This window comes from Marmota marmota, unplaced genomic scaffold (genome assembly GCF_001458135.2).
Source record: "Marmota marmota marmota unplaced genomic scaffold, marMar, whole genome shotgun sequence".
NCBI lineage: Eukaryota > Metazoa > Chordata > Mammalia > Rodentia > Sciuridae > Marmota > Marmota marmota.
The window spans coordinates 50,789,852-50,815,834 of record NW_025999968.1 but is presented as its reverse complement, the minus strand read 5'-3'; the positions used below and the strand labels follow the sequence as shown (position 1 = coordinate 50,815,834).

Here is a 25,983-nt window from a genome sequence, read left to right as displayed (position 1 = left end):
GTGCCTTGAAGTTAGATCCTCTGACTTTAAATGCTTCACAAGCTAGAACAATTTGAGTTGGAGTTATATGCTAGACAAAGTCTTGGATCAGTGGTGTTCTTTCAACTAAATATTGCAAAATTAACAGTGGGTCACTTTAGGATATGCAAATAAACAAGAAATAAGTAATGTTTTATAAGTCAGATGATTCAGTTCTTCCTAAGCTTGTTTTACCTGTGATTCTGAGGTACCACCATGGTTGGAAATCAGTCCATTGAATTAAAGTGTTAGCATCCAGCCTGAAACCCAAAAGATCATCACAGTCCTGTGAAATAGATCTACCAGCCTGACCACTATATCCACTTCTGCACATGACTTGTCTGTCCAAGCAAATCAAGTAAGAAATTTAAAACAGAGGAAAGGTAATCTATTTTCTGTTGGTAATATTATAATTTTGTTGTCATGGGCAGTTGTCCAAAACAATGTACCACTCCCTCTTTCATGCAAGTGTGCAGATATAATAGCTATTATGGGCAATATTGTTTAATAATGTGGAAGATGAATTTGGTGGCATTAATATCTGTCCTGCAAGACTCAGCATCTTAAAAGTTTGGATGAAGACAATGTGTCACTATCCAACATTGTACAGATGGCCTCATGATGCCTAGTTATAACTCCTTTTATCATAAATACCAGAGGGAAGAGTAGCAATTTTGGCAGACTGTGACAGCTGGTTTGGGAGGCAGAATAAAAAGGCCTTTTGAGTTAGAAGTAAAATAAATTGTATGCAGAATCCATGACTGGCACAAAAAACATCCCTGGTATACAGTAGTTACTTTGCAGATGCATGCTGATGCAATGAAAAAGGAACTTGAATATGTAGAGGTTTTAAAGGAACAAAGCATGTGGGAAGGTTCCGTAAATATTAAATACAGTTCATTTGTTTATTATTTCTTTGGGAAGCTGAGTAGAGGTTGGCTGTATGTAGTACGTAGATTTGTAAATTACTCTGCTCAGAAGCAGGTACACTCAAAGAAGTGTCAGGCGAGATCCATGGTCTGTATCCATCTAGATGAGAGGACATGCTTAGGAAGAAGTGGTAACAAAGGAGAAAGAGAACATGCTAGAAATATGGGTAAGAGCCTCTCCTTCACTCCTTTGAAGACATGTGCTCTCTTCCTGATCTTGGGACACCACCACATCCTGCTTCATTTCCTTCTTTTTACTCATTTCTCCTAAAATGTTTTAAATTTAATTGATTTATTGGTATTTTATGTGATTTTAGATTAGAAATCATTAAAAAGTTTTTTGGCACCATTTCAAAATTTTAAATCCCATCCTTATAATACCTTTGTAATGGAATGTGCCCCAAAGTCAGAGCATTCCAATGTGACTTGCAAAGATGGCTCCTATGAAATTTTGTTTGTCATTGTATATGTCTGGCTTCCACAGCTCTTAACCGGTTGTTCCTCTGGAAAGCTTCCAAGAATCCCAGCTTCATGTAATAACTCATCTTCAGCTACCACGCCAAAAGGACCATGAAGATGAGGATAAGGTTTATTCCTCAGTTTCTGGCTCTCAGTGCACATTTAGTAATTAATGTCTGTTAAAAAAATGAGTTCAGTATTTTTAGTATCAACTCTATTATTTCTTGTTGGCAATTAAACACATGAGATTATCACTTTGGGATCTAAGAGATTTCTCTTTCTGGCTCCTCAGAAAACAGCCATTAAAGATCCAGTATCTTGCCGTCCTGAGATGGCACAGAATGGGGGTGGCAGTGCCTCTGAAGTGCTGCATTTTGATCGCTGGGTTATTGGCCATGAAAATAGCCACCTTCCTCCTATAAATGAAGAAAGAATGATCCGTGTCTCTTAAATAAATGAATAAAACATATTCAGCCATGTCTTTACAGGAGAAAATCAATTTCATTTTAATTAGAACGCTGATTAGTGAAAACCCAAAGGGCTCTATGAATACCAGCATGTGTTCTTTACATACCATGTTCAGATTTAAAGGTTTATAAAGTGCTTTAGGAAAAAATTCACTCCAAATATCATTAAATCATAGGAAAACCAAAGTCAGGAAACAGTATCTAATCAAAATCCACCATGTCTTTGTTCTTACTTTTGGTTGCTGCTTATCTCCTGTTACAAGTTGAATTATATCATCCATAAAACTCATATGTTCAGGTGCTATTTCCCAGTGCCACAGAATACCACCTCATTCACAGACAGGGTTTTCTCAGAGTTAATTAGGTTACAGTGAAGTCATTGTGGTGAACCCTAATCCAATAAGGCTCGAATCATTATAAAAAGGGGAAATTGGGACATGGAGAAAGACTCACAACGAGGGAATATTAGGTGAATAAATAAGGAGAAGATGGACATCAATAAGCCAAGGGAAGAGGCCTAGAACAGATCATTCCCTTACAGCCTTTAGCAGAAAACAACCTTGTCTGCCCTTTGATCCCAGACTTTGAGCCTCTGGAGTTGTGAGAAAATATATTTCTGCCTAAGTCACCCCATTTATTGTACTCTATTTTGGCTGGCCTAGTGCATACCCTGTTTGTCACAGAGGTCTCCTCTTATCCCAGAAGTTGAGTACCTTGGTGATTCTCTTTTCCCAGTGTCTACCAACTTTCCACTGGCCACAAGAGAACCTGCCAGTCATCTTGTGTCCATTTGCAAACATCCTGTCTCCTCAGATGTCCAGAGAAGAAGGCTGTGAGTGTGGAACTGTGGATTCATCGTTTCTAGTGTCTGGGCTGTGGGTCTGGAACCTTCCTCACTCTGATGATGCACTGGTCTTCCATGACTCTCCTCTTCCTCTGGGAGAGATCAGTAACCTAATTCCCAGCCAACGTGTAACCATAGGTCTATGGGTCAGTATGTTGCATTTGTAGGATCTCACAACTTTTATTTTTTTCTTAACTTTATTACAAGGAGATTCTAGATCAGCCAACTCAGGAGTTGCCTAGCAATATCCAGGAAATGTTCAGGTGCTATCTTCCAGTGCCACAGAATACCACCTCATTCACAGATAGGGTCTTCACAGAGTTAATTAAGTTACAGTAAAGTCATTGGGGTGAACCCTAAAGATGGTTTTTAGAGCCATCTTTAAGCACCGGTAACCCATGCTACCATTAGAATGCAATTTCTTGCCTCAAAAATTCTCTTTCTTTTATATTCTTCTTCTACCTTTCCTTCTCCTTCCCCACTCTTTCCCTTCTCTGTCTCTCCTCTCTCTCCCTTCCCTTTCTTAGAATGTTTTGTGTTCCATATTTTTGAACCATCTCTTTCTAATACCATCTCTTTCCCAAAGGAATAGAAAGATGCCAGTTTATTTTCAAATAATTTCCTTACCATAGAAATCAGATTCTTGCATCTACTTACTTATTTTAGTGTGCTTTGTTTCCATTTAGTCAGTTTCCTTTGGCATGAAAATTCTTTGCTTCTGATTCCCCCAAAGGATATCATTTAACTGTCAAGTTCAGACTTTTTGGAGACTATTCAAACCAGGTGTCCCAGATATTGAAATCATTCCTATAGTTATAATCTTAATTAGCTCTCCTTATTTCCTTCTTCCCCCACCCCCCTGTTGGTCTCTATCCAAAATTAGAGCCCCAAGGAATTTTTTTTTCTTTAGAAAGATTAAAACAATGATAAGCTTCTTTCCATCCCTTGTGAGTTAAAACAAAGAGTACTACTAGGAAGTGTGCTGAAAAAAGATCTTTCTTCTGTGCTAGCTGTTCCACTTAAGAACTTGGTATTATATCAAAGAAGCACAATCCAAATTCAGCCTGAGGTCATACAATTCATGCAATTCATACAACTCTTGTCATCTAGAAATATATATTTAACCTCTTAAAAGAATTAGAGTTAGGGAGAATCAGATAATGGATTTGCTACTAATAACCTTGACTGCAGAAACCTCACAGAACTCATTCATTCATTCATGCACCTTTACATCAAATCATCTGTTCAAAATTAATATCATCTGTTCTAAGAATGCATACTCACAAGAGCGACTGGAGTGAAGAGATTAAATGAATGAAGGAATGGAAGAAATGATGGAGCTTGGAGTAAAATAAACCTGAACCCAAATCTTAATTTTATCAGTTATAGGAGGTGAACTTCTATAAGTGAGTAAATATTGCTTTCCTGATTTTCATCTGGAAAATATGAATGGTAATGGTATATATTTCCCAGGAGCATTTATAACATGAAAAGTTTTACATGTAAAATTTCTAGTAGAAATCTTGATTATGTATTGGCTCTGTTACTTTCTTTCCCTTCTGTCTAACTTCTGTGTTATTCTATATCCCTTTGCCTTGATCTCCCTTTATCCAGGAAATTTGTACTTTCCAAGGAAGGCTTTTTGACCTGTACTTTCTCAGCTTTTAGTGCTGTGTCTGTGTGTTCTCCTCTGTGAGTTTGGTTTTGATTGGTAGCAGCCAGATCTTGTCTTTTTATGACTTTGAATGCTAATATCTATCTTCTGGTAGGATGTGAACTAGAATTTGAAAAGAAGCTATTTTCAGGATGGACATTCAGAAAAGTGTGACGTTAATGGATAAATCTGAACCAGCAGAATTTCAACAGCCAAGAGCTAAGAAAAACCCTATGGATAAAGCATAATTTGAGGTTTATTTCCAAGTTCAAATCTTGAGCTCAGTTGAATCACAGAGAAGGGAAGATCTAAGGATTTGTGAAAGGTGAAAGGATCAGGATAAGAAGTTTTCTGTTTTTATCTTTTAAGAAATTTAGAACGTTTTGATATAGCTGAAGTACAGGTTGATGGCATGAAGATGAAATGGATATTAGATATTGATTTTTCTGGGTTGAGATAATCAGTCAACAAACTAATTAAAATTTATTTTTGACAGAATTGAAAAATAAGAGTCAAATACAAGTCTGGAGACTCAAAAAAAAAAAAAATCCATGATGGAACAGAGTGTGTTTTCATAGCATGTCTGCAAAAAGAAATAGATATCATTTTGGAACTACTGTGAGTTAAATAGGATGACTTCTGTAGCATCTGTACTGCTTAGCACAGTGCCTGGCCCATATGAAATGCTTATTAAATAGCAACCAATATTATTATTTTATTAAGACAAAAAATGGAGATTTTTGCATTCTGTTCCAAAATTAATCATTAGACTCTCTGATCCATTTTATCTGTTTTTGTTGTTGTTGTTGTTGTTGTTGTTTGTTTGTTTTTTTAAACTAGGACTGCTTTTAGGTAGGTTTCTATTTCAGTAACTCTCCAGGACTTTCACATGACTTGAATTAATTATGGTTTAGAGTCATTATGGTCACATCAGAGTTAAAAGGTCTTAGTGCAGTGGATAAAATCTCACATCCTATGGCAAACATAGTATACAACTTTAAGTGAAGAAATATATCTTAACAAAATGTGATTTGCTACTACAAAGATTCATTGTTTCATGTTTTAAAGTCAAGAGTTCTTGAAACTATTATGATAAACATGTCAGTATAGCAGGAAATCACTTTGCACTGCTCGGTAAATAAATGTAGACAGAAGCTTGCCATTCTGATGAGGAATGGAAGGTACAATGACCTAGCTTCCATTGAATAGCCCTGGTTTGTGAATACTTTCCAACATTCTTTCTTATAAATAAAAACAACGTCATTCACAGATTTCACAGATGGTGTTTTCTCATTTAAAGCATTGTGTCAGGAGCTTCTTATATTTTTAATCCTTCAAACACTACTGATATTTTTCGAGCTGTGACTAATATAGGCCAATCAAGTATGACTCAAAGATACTGAGATAGTTACAAGTTCCATATTATTAATATAATGAAAACAAAATGAATATATAATAAATAACTTAAAAGTAAATACTTGAATGTCAAATAATTTTATTTTTTCTGATGGAAGAATTAATTGTGACACTGTTTAATTTCTTAGTAACACTCTCCAATGGCTAATTTTAATGTGTTGGTACATAATCCATTTGTTCATTGAATACCAGGTTGATAAAGTAATTTTTAGATACAACTCACATTTAAATCATTAAACTTTGAGAATAATAATTTACCTTCCTTGTAGGGATAGCTTCATGCAATCAGATGAAGGTTATAAGAATATAATTGAAGTTTCCTGAGGAAGAAGAAATTCACAAGACTGTAACAGAGAAACCCTGCCAGGTCTCTAGCCTGCTGCCTCACGGATTTGAATTCAAGCCTGCCACATCAGTTTTTACCTGAATTTCAAGCCAGTTGGCCAACTTTTCCCATTTCATAATTGCCATCCTCCACAAATGCAAGTGTGATCCAATTCCTTAAAATAAAATTGAGTTTGTTTACACACACACACACACACACACACATATTCTTCAGCTTCTGATTTTCAGGAGAACACTGACTAATGCACTCTCCAAGTAACAGATGATTTCCTTCATGTTTAATTTCAGTTTCCACTCTAACCAATTGATAAGTCCTTTTTGAATATTTAAGTAATATTTTCATATTACTTAATATTTAGTAGGAGAGGAACACACCTTTTCCTATACAACCAGTCAAAGAACAAAACTCAGAAGAACTGTAGTCATATGGATGCTCATTATAGAAAATAAAATTTAAAAACTTGATTTTTATGTTAGAATAACAGAATGCTACAATTGTGAGGACCTTCAGAAGCCTCCTTATCCTGCCTCTGATATATGTGAGAGCAAAAGTGGAGAGCTGTAATTTGGTTTTGTTTCCATTCTAATATACTAAACCTCATTTCTATCAGTGTAAAAAAAATCAGACATTGTGATGAGTGGTTTTATACACTGGTATTTACTTGTTAGGTTTAGAAACATCTAATTTGGTTAAATATCTTTGTGCATTGCTCAATTCGCAGTAAGTTTCAGGGTTTTTTTTTTCAAATTGAATTTATTTTGTTTTTTATTTTGTTTCCTACAGTGCCAAATTAAAAAAAAAAAAAAAAAAAAAAAAAGGAAAGTTGCCTGTAATGATGGCTCCCTGTTTGGTCCTCTAAGCTGTTTTTCTTTTCTTCTCTTTTCTTTTCTTTTCTTTTCTTTTCTTTCCTTTTCTTTTCTTTTCTTTCTTTCTTTCTTTCTTTCTTTCTTTCTTTCGGCCAGGTTGTGTCATCTTTGACAATTTTTCAGATAAATATTTGGAGAATAAGTTTTGGAAACAAGATGAACTAAATGTTTCCCAATTTTCTTAGAAGCCTCTAGATAAACTAAGAAGCATACCAAAGAAGACAGGACTAGCCTCTGACAGTTGGGTGGTCCATCCAGCACTCAGGCATTAAACTCTACTTAAGCCAGAAGAAACCTGTCCCACCTCTGCCATCCGAGTAGGATACTGCTGAATGAGGCACAGAGAGGCAGAAAGGTGTTCATGATGTCCATGCAAAACCACAGAAGAAGACAATCGTAGCTTTGTTTACCTGAAGCCAGTATTCGAGTTTCAGGCTATCAATGTTAATATGCTGGACCCTTTAATATTTTTAAACAAAGATAAATGATAAAATTTTATTTCAATAAATATTTGAGAAATGACAGCTACAGTACTATGGTAGAAATGATTAACATGAAGACAAAATAGTATAGGATAATAAATATGAAGCTGTTGATTTCATCTTTTCTGGACTTCATTTATGCCTATCCAACATAATTGAATGTGCCTTGCTTTCTGGCTAGGGTTTCCCTGGTAATAATGATTTATACTGCTCCTGGGATTGAGAGACAGGTTGTCACAATTTCTATCATTTTTACAGACCTAGCAGATATGAGCACTGCTGCTGGATCCTGAGGCAACTTACAGTCACATCATAGGTAAAATGGGACAATTCCCATTTTAAAAATTCCCAAATGAACAGAATTCATTCAAGAATATTTGGTACCTGAAGATCCTTGAGCCTATAAGAAACTAGGTAAATTAATAGGTACAACCCTTCCAACAAAGAAACTTTCAAGTCAAGATGGCTTCACTTGCAAATTATTCAAAATTATTGGGAAAAAAAATCAATTCTGCATAAAATCTTTCAGAAAAAAATGAAAGCATAAAAACTTTTCAACTCATATTATGAGATCAATACCACTCTGACAGAAAACCATACATAGACAATATTATAAAAATATTCTAAACCAATATCCCTTATGCACTATCACAAACTCCTCAGGAAAAAAGTCTGTAAATCTAATCTAGCAATGTATTAAAATACAGTAGGCATCATGACCAAGGAGGCCATCCCCAGGAAAGCAACCAAGTTTGGCTTTCAAAATCATAAAGCACAATTTGTCATGTTTATAGGGAAAAGAAAAAAAATAGCTATGCAGTCATCTTAGCAAATACATAACAATGTTTCTAGTAAGATCCTATATGCCTTCTTGATAAGAGTTCTTAATAAAAAATTTAGAAAAGGATTTCCATCAGCTGGATCAGAGACAAGGCAAGGATGTCTCTCCTTTTCCTGGAAGGTTTTGTCTAGAACAATAAAAACAAAAGAAAAAATATCCATATATATATATATTATAAAGAAAAAAACAGAACTATATTTGCAGATGACATAATAGCTAATATAAAATACACGAAATGATTTACAAATATTTGATAGGATCAAAATTAAGTAAGGAAAGTTGTAGGATATAAGATCTATACATAGAAAAATATAATTTTAGGTAAAATGAATTTATATTTTTTATTGAGAAGCAAATAAAGATTTTAATTTTAAAATGTGTTTGAAATAACACCAAATAAATAACACACAGTAATTATAAATCTACTTAACACAGCATATACAGGACTGTGGACTGTGTGTGGTGACATTAAAGAACACTTAAATAAATAGGCATATAATGCCCTTAGAACAGAAGACTACTCAGTTGCCAATTTTCCCCAAATTGGCTATAGAATTTAGATGATTCTAATCAAAATCACCACCAAAGAAATTTTTTAAAATAGAAATTGATAAACTCACTCTTTAAATTTGTACAGAAGCTCAAAGGAATTAGAGCTGGGAAACAACTTTGAAAATACAGTCCAAAGTTTGCAAATATACAATGTGATTTTAAGGTTTACCATAAAGCTCTAGTAATTAAGTCCTTGTGGTTCTGACCCAAGGCAGAGATACAGATCAAGAGAACATAAGCTTGACTCCAGAAATAGATCTATATAAGAGTGATTAACTGCCTTTTGGCAAAGGTGTCATGATGATTCAATGAGAAAGGGTGTTCTTTTCAATGAATGTTACTAGGGTGGTTGGACATCAAAATATTAAATATAAAAGAGGCCTGACCCAAATTCTGTACCATGTACTAAGAGATTTGGGGATAATTTGTGTTTCATAAAATTTATTCACACACACACACACACACACATACACACAACACACAAACACACGCACACACACATACATTCTTCAAAGATTTTAATAAGATATGACATGACAAACCACCACTGGGGAAAAATGTTGGAAACATCCATATTTGATAGAGGAACTGTATCTTGGATATATAAAGAAGTATTATAACTCAGTGACATGAAAACAACTCAAATAGAAAAATGGTCTAAATATTTGAAAAGGTATCAATAAAGAAGACATCAGAGACAGAACATGAAAAGATGTTCAGTATTATTTTTTTTAAAGAAAGAGTGGGAGAGAGAGAGAGAGAGAGAGAGAGAGAGAGAGAGAGAATTTTTTTTAATATTTATTTTTTAGTTCTCGGCGGACACAACATCTTTGTTTGTATGTGGTGCTGAGGATTGAACCCGGGCCGCATGCATGCCAGGCAAGTGCGCTACCGCTTGAGACACATCCCCAGCCCCTGTTCAGTATTATTAATCATGAGAGAAATGCAAATTAAAACCACAGTGGCGCACCTCTACATGCCAACTACAATAAGCAAAATAGTAATTATTATATTATTATAACAATTATATAATTATAATATACACAGTGCTGTTGAGGATAAGGAACAAGGAAAACTTTCATACATTGCTGTTTGGAATGCAAAAATGTTACAACCATTGTGGAAAAGAGATTGGCAGTTATTTATAATGCTAAATATACAGTTACCATATGAAATAATCTCATCCCCAAGAAATTTACTCAAAAGAATTAAAAACATACTTTCACATAAATATTTACATTCGCGAGTTTATAGAAATTTTATCCAAAGTAACCCAGAACTAGATATCATGTAAGTGTTCGTTTCATGGTGAATGAATAATCAAGTGGTATGACATATGGATAATGAATCAGCATTTAATAATAAATCATACTGAATAACTGAAATGTGAAACATCAAGCATATGTCTCAAGTGCATTATGCTCTTTAAAAGAAGCTAAACACAAAGGTCATGTGATGTGTAGTTCCATTTACTTTTCAAAGACAAGAACAGAACTTCAGGTATGGAGGGATTGGTGTGATAACTTCTGGCAATAATGAAAATATTCTATCTTGATTGGTTAATGATTACATAACTACACATGATTGTTTGTCAAAACTCATTGATTAATACATTTCAAAATGATGAATTTCATTACACAGGAATTGTATCTTAATATAGCTGACTGTGTAAAAAAGTGTAAATAACTGACCAAAGGAGTATACATATGAAACACAAAGACATGATATAGAATATAAAAAAAGACATGATATAGAATATAAAAATAAATTTACAGTTCAGATGATTCTATAGAAGAATGGGCAAAAGATAACTAGAAAGAGAAATTCAATATGTTTGGTTTATACAGCTAATAAGTGATGGGATCAGGATTCAGATCCAGTCAGCCTACACTCAAGGACTGCCATTTTAATAGCCACAATGCCTGGCTATCTTACTTCTGAATACACACCTGCCAGAGCCCTAGGCAGCAGGTAAAAGGACCTATACACAAGTATGCTTCTGGGCATATGATTTATTTTTTTTTTCTTCTTTTTTTTTATTGGTTGTTCAAAACATTACAAAGCTCTTGACATATCATATTTCATGCATTTGATTCAAGGCATATGATTTATGATAATGAAAAAATCAGAAAATTAAAGGATAAATAAAATGGCACAAATATATAAATATCCACATGGGAATATTTTAAAATAAGTTTATCTAAATAATTTTAATATAAAAAGAAAATCATCCATATATGTTCCATAAGAGAGAATTATTGCAACTTAACCCAATAATAATACAATGAACTGTCTATACCTACAAACATGTGTAAAGAAAATTTTCTGGAAGTTTACTGAAAACTGATATCACATATCACGTGATGACTTTGGCAAGGTGGGAAAGAACCAGACTGAAGTTGGCCACCAGAAGCAGCCTTCTGATATTTTATTTCTTTAATTAATAAAAGAAAGTCATTATACAAATATGACAAAATTGTAACAATTATGATTTTAGGTATTACAGAAAACCATATTACTCTATGTATTTTATTTAGATGTTCCAGTTGCTCAAACAGCTTTGGACAAACATCAGGGTAGGTTCTTGCAAGTGGTAAAAAAAGATACTTCTGTGAGCAGAGCTATTTGGAAAGCAGATACACTGACCTTTATATTTAAAATACAAGTTAGGGAGAATTTGAGTCACAAGATACAACATGGGTCCATTCGAAGTAGAAAATGGTGCAGTCAGGTAGGAGAGATACCAGGTTCAAGAATAATCACAAACACTGAGGCAGGTTGGCCAGGCAAGGTTTGCTGGTTATCTGAGGAAGAGGCCAAGAGCAGAGTGGGCCAGTGATTCTGTGGAGTCCTTCACTGATCCAATTCTTCAGTGTGTGTTACTCCTTTAACAGATAAATCCCCTCAGGATGAATGCATTTGGAAAACTAAATCCAGCAAACTACAGCTATTATGAGGAAGAACTCCAGGAATTGAACAATAAAGCCTCTTTAATTTTTGAGACTATAAAATTTAGTATGAAGGAAGAACTGTGTACAGAGTGGAGTATAGAGATTTCTTCTATTTTTGTTACTACTGAATATTTTTGCCTGATTTTAAGAGTTTTCAAAAACCTGAGAAAATCTCAATAAGAGTCAGGTTGAAGGCTGAGCTACATTAACATGATGATCTGGAAAAATCCTTTTTAAGCAGTTCATATCATAAGCTACTTTTGGGTACTGAGTACTGCAAAGCTAGTTTTTCTCTGTAGTGTTAGTATTTCTCAATTTCTTGGAAGAAAAGAAATTTTTAAAAAGAAAGGAAGGAAAGTTTTCAGTATTGCACCTTTTCCTCTGACAAATTCAAATATTGAACAGTTGGCCTGTATATATAGAAGACACATATAGAATATTTAATTAGTTCTAAAATCCACTTCTGAACAACTGAAACTACTCTAGTTTTGTTTTGCTTTTTCTTTCATTCAGAGGTACATATTTATGAGTTGTTCATTACCATTTGCACAAAGTACACAAATAACTCTAATAAAAAATATTAATGTAATTAGGGGTGGGTGGAGGAAGTATTAATTAGAATTGACTTACTCTCAAGTAATTTTAATGTTTATTTCCTCTTATGGGTAGCTGACCTGGAAAAGCAAGAACTTATAGATATTATAAAGTAAGTTTTTTTCTTTCCTTTTTTTTCTATTTTATAGCAAGAAAAGAGTAATATTTTCAGTTCCAGAGGAATTCAAGGCTGGCATTATAAAAAATACCATATGTTGGGGATGGCACATGCTTCTGTAGGAAATTTAATAGGTGTCCATTCATAAAGCACAGCTTATTTTACTTCAGTGAATCAGAGTGATGGCTTAAGTATTGCATAAGGGCACTTCATGCAATGCATGCCACACATTGGATTCTGCATGGGTGAGAAAATCATAAAACAAAGTAACTAATGCTCTGAAGCACGCGCATGCTTGGAAATAAAGATAATTAATTTTTAGATAGTTGAGTGGCTCCCTCTCAATGACAATTGTGAATGCCATTTCCCTTAGTTAAACCAAATCAAAAGTCAGATTGAAAAGAAGAAGAATGGGTACAAAGCAGATAAGAAGGCTTTTGTCCCACATTAATCTAAGTATGGATTATCTAGCTTCTTTTTTTCTTTCCTAGGCCAGAAGGTAAAACTGTGCTTAAAATGTATGAAGATTAGTGAAATGTAGAATTCCTCCAAACACTATTCAATGTAAACATACTTAGAAGAGATAAATAAGGCTTTAGTAGACTTTCATATCAGTATCAATAAGCTTAATAAATTCTTTTTTGAGACAAGTTAGAATTTGCTTTTAAAGTTTTCAGAGTATTTGAAACTTAACTCTGCATACGGAACCCATAGTTAAAGACTCACTCTTACTTCTCTAAGTGAGATATTAGAAGAAAGTTAAGGAAACTTTTTGAGAGATAATTTTTTCATGCATGTATTGACCAAATTTCAGTTAAATATGCACATAGTTCTAAGGCTTCAATTTAATATCTGCAGAAATTCCTAACAATCCCCCAAATGTTCTTTGAAGTATATATTAATATTGTAGTTAATTATCCTTCTACCAATAAAAAAATTCAAAACACAAAGACAAAATATAAATAGATTCTACGTATTGATTTAGGGTATAAGCAAAAGCTACAAAATAGACTAATAAGAAAATGCATGAAAAAAATCTTCTGTTAAAAGTCTCACTACAAGTGTTTTATTTATTATTTCCTTAGTGAGAATAATATGTGAAAGCTTCTCTTTCAGGAAGTTTATTGATATGAACACCAACAATGTTGTTGCTCTCCTTAATTCTTATCCTGAGCTCAAGATGGAGAGAAAAGAGATTTAACTGAGTAGAGATAATATTAAAAGAAATTCACTATAATGTGCTTATAAAGTAAAAAAGGATGAGTCATTTTGGAAAGTTACCACTGATGTTTCTGGTGACTTCATAAAACTGAAGAAAGAACTGATGCAATTTCTTTTGGTAGAACAAGGACTCTGTGTGCACACAGATCGTAAGAGCAAGACCTTCAAAAACATGGTCAACTGTCACGCTGAAGGTCAAACCACAACAAACTGTAGGGACAGAAAAGAATGAGTGGCTTCCTGGTAAGTGTATCAGAGAGATTAAAGTGCAATTACATGAACACGTGATAAACTTCAACAATAACCTTGAAAACATTCTCATATAAAAGGTGAGGGAGAAAGATGGAGCATCAGGAAATTGGACACACCCAGGTGCAAGAGTATATATAACCTGGAGTATATATAACCTTGACATTGAAACTCAGAGCATCTTCTCAGATCCACTCAGCTAACCTCACATCTCTCATCATGTCCCACAGCTGTCACTCTGGATACTTCTCCCACTCCTTTGGGGGCCACCTGCCCTATTCACGCTCCTTCTGTGGTTCTTCGTACCCTAGGAACCTGGTCTATACCACCAACTTCCACCATCCCAGGACCTGCCACCTGGGCTCCTCTCACTACAGGGGCTGTCAGGAGATCTTCCACAGGCCCTCAAGATGCCAGAATTCCTGTGTGGTGTCCAGGACCTGCTACCACCCAAGGACCTTCACCCACTGCAGTCCCTGCCAGAGCACCTATGCTGGATCTCTGGGCTTTGGGTCCAGCAGTTGCCACTCCCTGGGCTTTGGATCTAGAAGCTGCCACTCTCTGGGCTATGGCTCTAGAAGCTGCCATTCCTTGGGCCATGTTTCTGGAAGCTGTCATTCCCTAGGCTATGGATCTAGAAGCTCCTGTTCTCTGGGCTACCGATCAAAGAGCTGCTATCCCTCAGGCTATGGATCCATCCACTTCAGACCTCTGGGTTATAGAATCCATGACTGCCCTTCCCTGGGCTATGGATCTGGATTCCACCACCCAACCTATGTGGCTTCTAGGAGCTTCCAGTCTTCTTGTTACAGACCAACCTTTGGGTCAGCCTTCTAGAGATAAATCTGATGAATTTCTAGATCTTTTAAGCCAAATGTCTCACTGTCTCCTTAGAGCTGCTGTTCTTAGTTTCTCAGCAATGTTAGAACCCTTTCTTTTGCATCAAGCACAGGTTGACAGACTAGCACTTTCAGGCTGTGAAATTAATGAATGAATAAAATATAGAGTCCAGTGTCTATAATTTAGAAACAAGTAATTCATAAGTACATAAATTCATCCTATAAAATTTATGGAAGTTCAGTTATATTTGACCTAATAAACTCATTCACTCTTGCATACCATATGTGGCTCTGCTTTTTTTTTATTTTCAAAGTTTGATTTGGGATCTGCTTTTGGTTCTTCAGGTTCTCAGAGTACCTTCCCTAGGAAACCCATTCCCTAGGAAAAAACATCTGGCTTTTGTTCGGATATGGTCTGGACATTCCATTGTCTAAATGCTAACAAGAACTTGCCTGCTGTCATATTTTTAACAGCAGAAGATATCCACAATGAAGCCAGTATTCTCATCGTGCTTTCAATGAGAACAACCTATGCTGACAGCCATCATTGGTTTTGAGTTTACATTTTTAAAACAATACTGAGAGTTTCTCAAGATGATGTCAACTAGGTGAAGAAATATTTTTTTCAATATGTAAAATATTTGAGCAAATCCGATATGCTGTTATGTAAAAGAGAAAACACCATGTGGAGGGAAATATGGTTGTCTTTAAAAATTTGTGAAAACGAGTTGGTCCCTGTGTATGTGTGTAAAAGTGAGAGAAAGAGAGAGAAGGACAGAGAGGGACTTAAAGGTTAGGACAAAGTAATAAAAAAAAGTTTTAGGGAGGCATATGATGGCTCTTTATAAAGAAATATATACAGTAGTTCCTTGGTATCTGCAGGGAATTAGTTTCAGAAAGTCTCACAACACCAAACTGCTTAAATGCTTAAGCCCCTTAAATAAAATGGTGTAAAATGGTTAAGTATTTTCATCTAAACATGCAATCCTCTTGTATACTTTAGATCATCTCTAGATTACTCATAATACATAATACAATATAAATATGTATTACACTGAACTGTTTAAGAAATGATGAGCAGACATAAAAGTTCATACACATATGGTAGAGACACAATTTTTTTCAAAACTATTTTCAATACACAGTTGACTAAATCTATGGATGTGGAACACACATATATGAGAGGTTGACTATATTTATGATTTATATATATGATTTATGATTTATATATATATAATATTATTATGACTTGGGTACTTTTTTGGCTACCGAATCCTTCAAAAGTTAGATGAGGTTTTGCTTTGGATTAGATCTAGTGTTCTAAATCTTAAAACCTGTGTTTCCTTGGGATCCAGTGCTCAACTGCAACAGTGAGAATAAAAATTAATCATTGTAGAACTTCATTCACATCTTAGAAGTACATCCTTTATGTTTCTTTTAATTTAGAGTCAATTGTTTCCTAGGCTGATTATAGTGTGAAAATTTAGGTAAAAAGATTGCCATAATGATTTAGTAATAACTCTTCACAAGTGGTAGAATAATTACCAAAGATTATAACTTACTCCAATGCTCTGAGTGTTTACTGATTTGTATGCCTAACACCTTTTCCTGGAGTGTTTTCTAACTGGACCTGAGAAGAGAAGGCATCCTTTTTTCATGCTATGTGGGTTGAGCATGGAGGTGTGGGAACAAGGCCGTCTATGCACAGTAACCTGCTCAGAGATAGAATAGGATAGAACACAGGGACAAAGAGTAAAGCTCGTGGTGACCTAGGATCCTCTAGCTGCCATCATCTCTCAAGTCACCTTTATTTATCCTTCCTGTGCCTTGATTATATGGGCCCCAAAATTTCCTCTTTTGGTTTAAACTAATTAAAATAAAATAGGATTTGTGTCACTCACATTTAAAGAGTCATAATTAATAAGAATATGTCATCTGGTGTAGACTTACTAGTTGACTTTGGTGTAAACAAGCGGTTCAATCTTTTATTACTAAGACCAACAGATTCCAGGGAGTTTGAGTCACTGTCATTACAATGAGGGTGGATGACTCACTTTCTTTAAATAAGGGGGGATGAGTAAAATGTGGACTAAAGAGCCTTTTGGGAAGAGAAGCAAATGGGTCATATACATGTCCATTGAGAAAGTCCTGGGAACCTAAGGACTTCTAAGATTAGCAAGGAAGGCAAGGCACTACAGGAGTGATGGTTTTAAGAAAGTTTTAAAACCAATAACAACCTCAAGAAGGAAAAAAGGGATGTCCAGGGACAAGTTGAATCTATTTCCAAAATGACTTCAAGAATTTCCCCCATTCTAATGGACGTGTTGAAGCAGAGTGCCAAAAATTGAAAGGAGGAGTAAAAAAGTAGAAGAAAACCCAAACATTAGAATCTTTGCCATATTTAAACTTTACAAAGTACAATGTGAAAGTTCAGATTTCAGGCATCAGACAAGATGGTCACACTTCAGATCCTTGGCATAATACATCCTTTGCATGGTTATCAGTCCTTGCTCTTCTCCAACTCTAGGGTAATTTGAGTTTTAACACTGAGTCAATAATTGGGTTGGATGATGGTGACAAGAATGTGATAGAAGGCTGCATTCCATCACTGGCTAAGAGTGTGAAATGGAACTTACCCTTAAGTTCATTCTGCTCATTCATAATTATTTAATTCCCTTACCACACTAAGTGATATGAGCTGTTTGTTCTGAATTCAGCTCAGGAGATTATTTGAATTTTAACTTTGTATTTGAGTTCTGTAAAAAAATAAAAAATAAAAAATGCTGGAAACTTAGGAAAGACTGAGGTCTTTGTCTTAAGTAGCTAGTTCATGTCTAGTGAAAGACACGTTTTCTCTCATTATTTTGGTGTGAAGGGTGGCGTGAAGAGGACTGCTGGTGGGATAATTGCATAAGTTACTGCAAAATTGATTCAAAAAAAGGCATATAGGGTTGGTGAGTAGAAAACTACAAGGTTTTATTGTTTGTTTGATTATTAACTATGAAATATGGACAGCCAAACGTAATCAAAAGTGTGATTGCACAGCAGATCTGTGTCTGAAATACTTATATTTCAATGAAGTAGAAATTTTCAACCTAGAGTATGCTGCTATATATAGGAATGATAGGTAGGCTGAAGTCTGAAGATCACTTAACTATTTTTCCTATTTTGTGGCTCTATATAAAAGAAAATAGAGCAAATTTAGAAAAAAATACAGCTTAGGAGTTAGGGTATATTTTTGGTTCTCTTGTTAACTAGTTTAGATCTTCTACCCATCCCTTGATTTTCTTTGGGCCTCGGCTTCTGTTATGTAAAATTAGATGTCTCTCAATAGTCTACAGTCTCTAAAGTGCCTTTCAACATCACAGATCTATCCATAGCATATGAAGAGTGCTAGTAGTAACATGTGACTAGAAGGTATAAATGTCCCCATCACAGTTTTAATTTGTCTATGCAGACTTGGGAGGAAGGAACAAAAGAAAAATATATAAAATGTAATATAATATAACATAATATTGTTAAGAAATTAATTTTAAAGATAAAATTATGATTTCTATGCAAAAAAAATTAAACACCTATAAAACACTTTATTAGTTAATAAAAGAGGGACCACTAACTGGTTCAAGGGTAATTCAAATCATACACTCATTCAGGCTATTAGTTGTACTGAAATGAACTCAGAAAGATGCAAAGTAATCACTGTACTCAGAAAATAAATGGTATTCCACTGGACTGAACTCATTTTCATTTTTATGGACAGACATCATTTGCATTTCTGTCAATTTTGTCTGATATACAAAATTCTACAATATTTCTAAAGCAAAAAGATACCCTGAAAGTGAATCAGACAAGCCTTATAGTAATTCATCCCTCCCATTTCAGTCTTTGACAATTTTTTCCTGACAATAGTATGAGAAATTATAACTCTCATTGTAAAACATAGTGCTGCATCTGCTGCATTAGTGTGAACATCATTTTTTCTGGTATTATGAAAATAAAGGAAAAAAATAAAATGATGTCCATTGATTCATGAGGCTATCTACTTTACCTTATCAATTATGTCATTTTTATTCATTTCAGATTTTTAAAAATGTATTCTTATTATTTATTCGTGGCAGTAGAATGTATTGTAACATATTATACATACACAGAGTATAACTTCCAATTTTTCTGGTTGTGTGTGATGTGGAATTACACTAATCATGTATTCATCTATGTTTATAGCAGCTCAATTCACAATAGCTAAAGTATGGAATCAGCATAGTGCCTGCCCTTCAACAGATGAATGCACAAAGAAAATGTGGTATACACACACACACACACACACACACAATCAATCAATCAAATGCTACTTAGTGATAAAGAGAAATGAACTTATGGCATTTGCTGGTAAATGGATGGAACTGGACAGTGTCATGCTAAGTGAAATAGATCAATCCCAAAAACCAAAGGTCAAATGTTCTCTGTGATATTTGAATGCTAACTCACAATAAGGGTGAAGGGGACGGGGAAGAATAGAAGTACTTTTTAGTACTTTTTTCCAGCTTTGTTGAAGAAAATCAACAAATACAGTATATATTTAAATACTGCTATTTGATGTTTTGAGTCTATAGACTGTTGATCCTTTGTGTCCAAGAGTTTTGCACTCATTGATTCAACTGACCATGGGTTGAAAATATTTAGGGGAAAATTTAGATCTGTACTTAACATGTACAGATTTTTGTTGTAATTGTTTCCAAAGAAAACACAGTATAAAAACTACTTACATAGCTTTTACATTTAATTAGATATTTTCAGTACTCTAGAGATTATTTACAGAATACAGGAGGATAGTGTAGGTTATATGTTAACATTGCACCCTTGTATATAAGGAACTCCAGCATATGTGGATTTGGGTACCTATGGCGGGGCAAGGGGGTCCTAAACCACATTACTATGGAGATGGAGGGACAATTATTTGAAATGATCACATACTCAAGCTAATTAATATAACTAATCATCACCTCACTGTTTCCATTTTTAATTAGTCAGTTAATGGATTAATTTATTTATTGTGGCAATAAAACTTAGATAAGTGTCCTGGTATTTTTAAAATATATAGTGCAGTATTTTAACTTTACACACCATGCCCCATGTTAGATCTCTAGCACTTATTCATCTGTAACTGAAGGTTTGGACCCTTTGACCAGCACCTCCCCATTCCACCTCTGTCCCAGCCTATTCTCTGCTTCTCTGATTTTGATTACTGTAGACTCTACATCAGTGAGATTGCCATAAAGCATTTGTCTTTGTGTCTGGCTTACCCTCTTCAGCAAGCGGTCCTCCAGGTTTGGGCTTTTCTAAGGGAATTGCCTTGGCTGTGACATAAGGACAAATGGGCTTTATTATACAAAGGTGTGATATCTTGACTTAATCTTTCTTCATGCTTCAACCCATCACTTAATCAAATGCTACATTACTATTTCATATTATTGCCTAGGAAAAACAAGAGTCACATGTAAACTACTTAATTAATTTAAATAATGTTTTGCAAACATAATCATTTTTTTCTAAATGCTAAGAAATTGGCTATTAATGGAATGATCTTGGTGGGCTGTGGATGTGACTACCTAAGTAGTTATTTGAAATAAATTACTTGAAGCCACAAATGCATGAATATTTAGGCAGATAAAAGTCGAGTACTATGGTCTGGCTAATAGTACTGCACTAACGTCAATCTCCTTATTTTGATATTGTAGTATTTAAGGGATGTGTCCATATTGGGGGAAGCTGGATAAGGGGTTCAGGGAAATCTATTGTTTTGGGAACTTCCTATGAGTCTGTAACATAATTATCTTTTAAAAGTTTATTAAGAGTTAACCAGATGATTTATTAGAAAGAGGCATTTAAGGTTGACAGGGAGCAGTCCTAGAGAATGAGTATAGATACACTAAAATCTGATGAAGTGAAAAACTCTAGTTAGTGATTTATGGAAGCTCTTAAACTACTAGAAGTGGTGAAAACTGTCAAAGGACTAGCTTTGTCCCAAGTTCATCTTTTCTGCAATGTTCAAAACCTGTTTCAAAATGTATAGATCCCTCTTCATTCTCCATTTTGCTTTCTGATGGGATTAGTAAAATGTTCTACTCCATTGCCGAATGACTAAAGCCCCATTTCCCACCATTAACTGCTTGGAACATTGATCTTAAGAAACATTCATAGAACAGAGATCCTGTGCCTAATAGAAGAAAAGGAGGGCCAAATCTCCATCATGCAGGCTTAGGGATGGAATTCTTTAACAAGACTAGCACAAGAAGTAAAATCAAGAATCAATAAATAGGATGGACTCAAACTAAAAAGCTTCTCCTCAGCAAAGGAAATAATCAATAACATAAAGCAAGAGCTGACAGAATGGGAGAACATCTTTACCACATGCACTTCAGATGCAGCGTTAATCTCTAGGATATATAAAGAGCTAAAAATACTTAACAATAAAAAACCAAATAACCCAATCAATAAATACGCAAAGGAACTGAACAGACACTTCACAGAAGAAAATATGCAATCAATCAACAAATATATAAAAAGTTCAACATCTCTAGCAATTAGAAAAATGCAAATCAAAACTACATTGATATTTCATCTCACTCCAGTCAGAATTGCAATTATCAAGAATACAAGCAATAATAAATATTGGCAAGGATGTGGGGGGAAAGATTCTCTCATACATTGCTGGTGGGGCTGCAAATTAGTGGAACCACTATGGAAAGTGGTATGGAGATTCCTCAGAAAACTTGGAATGGAATCACCATTTGACTCAGTTATCCCATTCCTTGGTTTATACCCAAAGGAATTAAAATCAGCATACTACTAAGATGCAGCCACATCAATGTTAAAGCAGCTCAACTCACAATAACTAAACTATGGAAACAACCTAGATGCCCTTCAATGATAAATTGATAAAGAAAATGTGGTATATATACACAATAGAATATTATTCAGCATTAAAGAAAAATAAAATTATGGCATTTGCCAGTAAATGAATGGAGCTGGGGGAAACAATGCTAAGCAAAATAAGCCAATCCCAAAGACTCAAGGGCTGAATGTTTTCTCTGATATATTGATGCTAATTCAAAATATGAGGGGCAGCATTAGGGAAAAAAAGTTACTTTGGATTAGACAGAGGGGAACAAAGGGAAAGGAGGGTGTATCGGAGTGGGAAGGACAGTGGAATGAATCAGACATTATATTACCCTATGTGAATATATGAGTACATAACTGGTGTAATTCTACATTATGTACAACTAGAAAAATGAGAAGTCACACTCCATTTATGTATGATATGCCAAAATGCATTCTACAGTCATATATAACTAATTAGAACATATAAAAAAGAGAAACATTAATAGATCAGATATAATGTTATTTTTATAAATTAAATTGATGGACCAAATTAATGAGCTTTATTTTCTTCTCATCTTAAGAATTTTTTAGTATACTCAAATGCATTGTGATTTTAGAAGAGAATAAGAGAAGACTATAGTTTTCCTCCTCTGTGAGACAGTGGAGTTGAAAGGGACACACCACCAGTTACTCCAAGATACCTTAAGTCATTTAATATTGTAAATTGTAGTCAAAATCCAAATTGAAAATAACAAGCTATTACCCTCACTTCAGAGAATTTCTGCAAAGGAAAAATATTTAAATCTGTCTCTTCTATACACTTTTGGTACATTACCAGCAAAATAACTGTAGTCCTGTAATTGAAAGGAAAGCTGTTAGAACAATAATAATCATGAAGACAAGTAAATAATGTCTCATTTTGAGCTATTAACAGCTTATTCTTCCTGGTGGCCAAACAACCATAGAGGGTAATGCCCTTGATCATAAAATTAATTCCAGGGTCTTCTTTTCTGTGTCCTGTGAATATTGAAGGTGAAGAGGTGTTATTGGTTGTTCATATTCTCCAGCTTAAAAACCAAGTTTGAAAACTCTTGGGGCTGGGGATGTGGCTCAAGCGGTAGCGCGCTCGCCTGGCATGCGTGCAGCCCGGGTTCGATCCTCAGCACCACATACAAACAAAGATGTTGTGTCCGCCGAGAACTAAAAAAATAAATATTAAAAAAAAAATATCTCGCTCTCTGTCTCTCTATCTCTCTCTCTCTCTTTAAAAAAAAAAAAGAAAAGAAAAGAAAACTCTTTTTGCTTTCAAGAAATGCAAGGGGATTTCTCCCGGTCTGTTACTACACTAGCAAGTATAGGAAAAACATTCAAGATACAGTTAGCAATTCCTTGGCAGCTGCAAACTTCATTCTGGGAGAAAGATGTGGAAATGTCCCCTTAATGGATTTTCCACACCTGGCCATGACATCAAGTCTACCTTTATTGAAGTCATGAGATTGAATTCTACTGGGCATCATTTTCCAATTATTGACAGGGAAGGAACGTGGTTATGGATTCTAGAATGATCCTACCTTTTTCTTCCTACTTTCTGCCTCTTGTCCAGTAGATCATTACTTTGGGAGATTCTCATCCCTTTAATTTTAGTCCTAATTTCTGAAGAGTGTAAATGCTAAAGACTGTCATAATAAAACCTTACCTCATCTGCAACAAGCATGAGGTCCTTGGCATTTGTTAGCTTTATTTTGTGGCTCGGGTGATGAAATATCTGCAGACAGACAGACCTAGTCTCACCTTATGACTCTGTAAGCTTTTATGAATAATTTTATTTAACAAATTACTTAAAACATCTCTTTATTTTCATCTGAAAAAAATGAACATAGTAGTTAATTCACAGAATGACTATGAGGAATAAAAATGAGAATAAATACCTTTCTGAACATGATCTCTTTGAATATGATATTATTGTCATATTTTATCAAGTAGTATTCCCATGTTAGTCTCCTTTTAGCAAGCAGGAGGGGCATAAAATTCTTTGGTTGGCATTACTGATATTATAATTGGGCATCACTGTTTCAAGCATCAATCCACCAACTGTTGCTTTCTCAATAATGTATAAAAATAAATTTTGTTTTCCAAAGTTTACTTGTTATTAAATTAATAGACATTTTTTCCTAAAATCTTCACTGATTTTTATGATGGATAAGAGTGATACAGGTAAAAAACACACAAAACTTCCTCAAAAAAGCCTTTTACCTGCTGATATACTACTTTGTATAAACTCCTAATAATCACAGCAGGGTGTGATGAAGAACTATGAAAAAATGTTAAAACACTAGCATTGAAACAGAGTGCAAACTGGCTCCTGTCAACCCACCAGCATGAGTAAAAGATGCTATTTCCGATGTTACAAAGTATCAGTGATTGTTCTACCACGATTTTGTTGGGAATGTCAAATACTGCATTGAATATTAATGATATTGAAACTCAAAATGAATGTGGTCCATCAGATAGTACCTTTGCCTACTGAACCTTAAATTCTTACCAACATGGCTACTAGCAATGGACAACACATCACCCTGTAGCCATATAATGGTGTAGAACTGATGCTGCCCAAATAAGTCCTGCCTGTGAATAAGCACGTGATTCCTGAATACCAAGAGCCTCTGGAAAGTCACCACTTGATTATTAACCTTAACCCTCATCCTTCCCCAAATGCCAGTAATACCAGGTTAGTTCGCATGGTAGGTACAGAGAGTCTGTATAGATCCAGACCATTAAAAAGAGGAGTCCACACTGCTGGGACTTTTAACTAACAGGCATTCCAGACCCTTGGGAACAGGATTGCTTGATTACCAGAATGTCACCCTCAGGGTCCCTCATTTGGCTTCTTCATCTTTTGGATCTTCTGGGCTTTTGTGTTTTAGCATCATTTCTTGAAAGAGTTAAGTACTTAGATTATATATGTACAATTATTTGTATGCATATAATTTTATAATTTTGTATTATTTTAGTCAGGTTTTTTGCTGCTGTTACCAAAAGACCTGGCAAGAACAATTTTGGAGGAGGAAAAGTTTATTTGGGTCTCGTGGTTTCCGAGGTCTCAGTCCATAGATGGTCTACTCCATTCCTTTGGGCTGGAGATGAGTCAGAACATCATGGCAGAAGAGTATGGTGGAGAAAGTGACTCAGAACAACACCAGGGAGCACAGAGACAGCTCCCTTTCCCAAAACAAAATATATACCTCAAAGGCACGCCCCCCAATGACCCACCTCCTCCAACCACACCCTGCCTGCCTACAGCTACCACCCAGTAAATCCCTATCCAGATTTAATGCACTGATTAGGTTAAAACTCATAACCAATCATTTCATCATTAAACATCTTTACACTGTGTTAAACATGAGCTTTAGAGAGACATTTTATATCTAAAACATTATGTATAATCTCTATATATCTGACTACATATATATAGATTATATATAATTTTTGTTGCACAATAATCTGTTTGCTGTGAGAATTAACCCATTTAAATTGCCTGAGAATATGCTTCCACAAGAAATGCTACATACTTCTAGATCTCTAACTATAGCATTATTGGGTGTATATCCTGTGCATATTATGAAACCTCTCAAAAATTCATTTCCTTAAATGTAGAAAAGATAATGATAGTTTTTATACCACAGGGTTACATGAGGGAAAATGATATGTGAAACAACTTGAAGAGTTTCTTGACTATAAAAAGCACTTTATAAATGTTAACTATTATTAGCCTGTAAATGTATACACATTATGGCCGAAAGATAAATGCTTATGGATGCCTTGACCTAAGCCTGATTGAGTGAGCCTGAAACATTCTTTTAAGAATTTTAGATCTAAATATTCGTTCTCTAAATTCCTAAATATTTTAAGTATCCACTAAAGTACACAAGAGTGTACTCCATTCCCTCCCAAATATCATAAATTTGTAAATAAATGTTTTAATTGACTTCTTTTATAATATTTTTTTTCATCCTGGATATAACCTATTACAACGTTCTCTTGATGTTTTTCTGTGCATTAGAAATATTTCTTTTACCTGTGATCTTTCTATCTCTGCTCTTCACCAGTGTCTGTTATTCACTGGGTCACTACATTTCTATATCTAGAACCATCTTGGGACATAAGGCACTCTCACATAATTTGGAAATCTGACTATCTGTAGCATTGTCTTAGAACTTTTTATTTGTTCAGTAATTTTCAACATGCTTGAAGAAAA

General features: G+C 34.7%; 1 protein-coding gene and 1 long non-coding RNA gene across 2 annotated transcripts; both read left to right on the top strand.

Moving 5' to 3' along the window:
• Positions 1–1,523: 1,523 nt before the first annotated feature.
• Positions 1,524–22,202, top strand: LOC125616940. Its single transcript, XR_007347735.1, has 3 exons — positions 1,524–1,534; positions 1,839–1,846; positions 22,054–22,202. It is a non-coding gene; the product is annotated as an uncharacterized LOC125616940 (long non-coding RNA).
• On the top strand, positions 14,132–15,146 carry LOC107136248 (keratin-associated protein 13-1-like). Its single transcript, XM_015478431.2, has one exon. The coding sequence runs from the start codon at positions 14,227–14,229 to the stop codon at positions 14,842–14,844; it is 618 nt and encodes a 205-aa protein (XP_015333917.1). The 5' UTR covers positions 14,132–14,226; the 3' UTR covers positions 14,845–15,146.
• Positions 22,203–25,983: the final 3,781 nt, after the last annotated feature.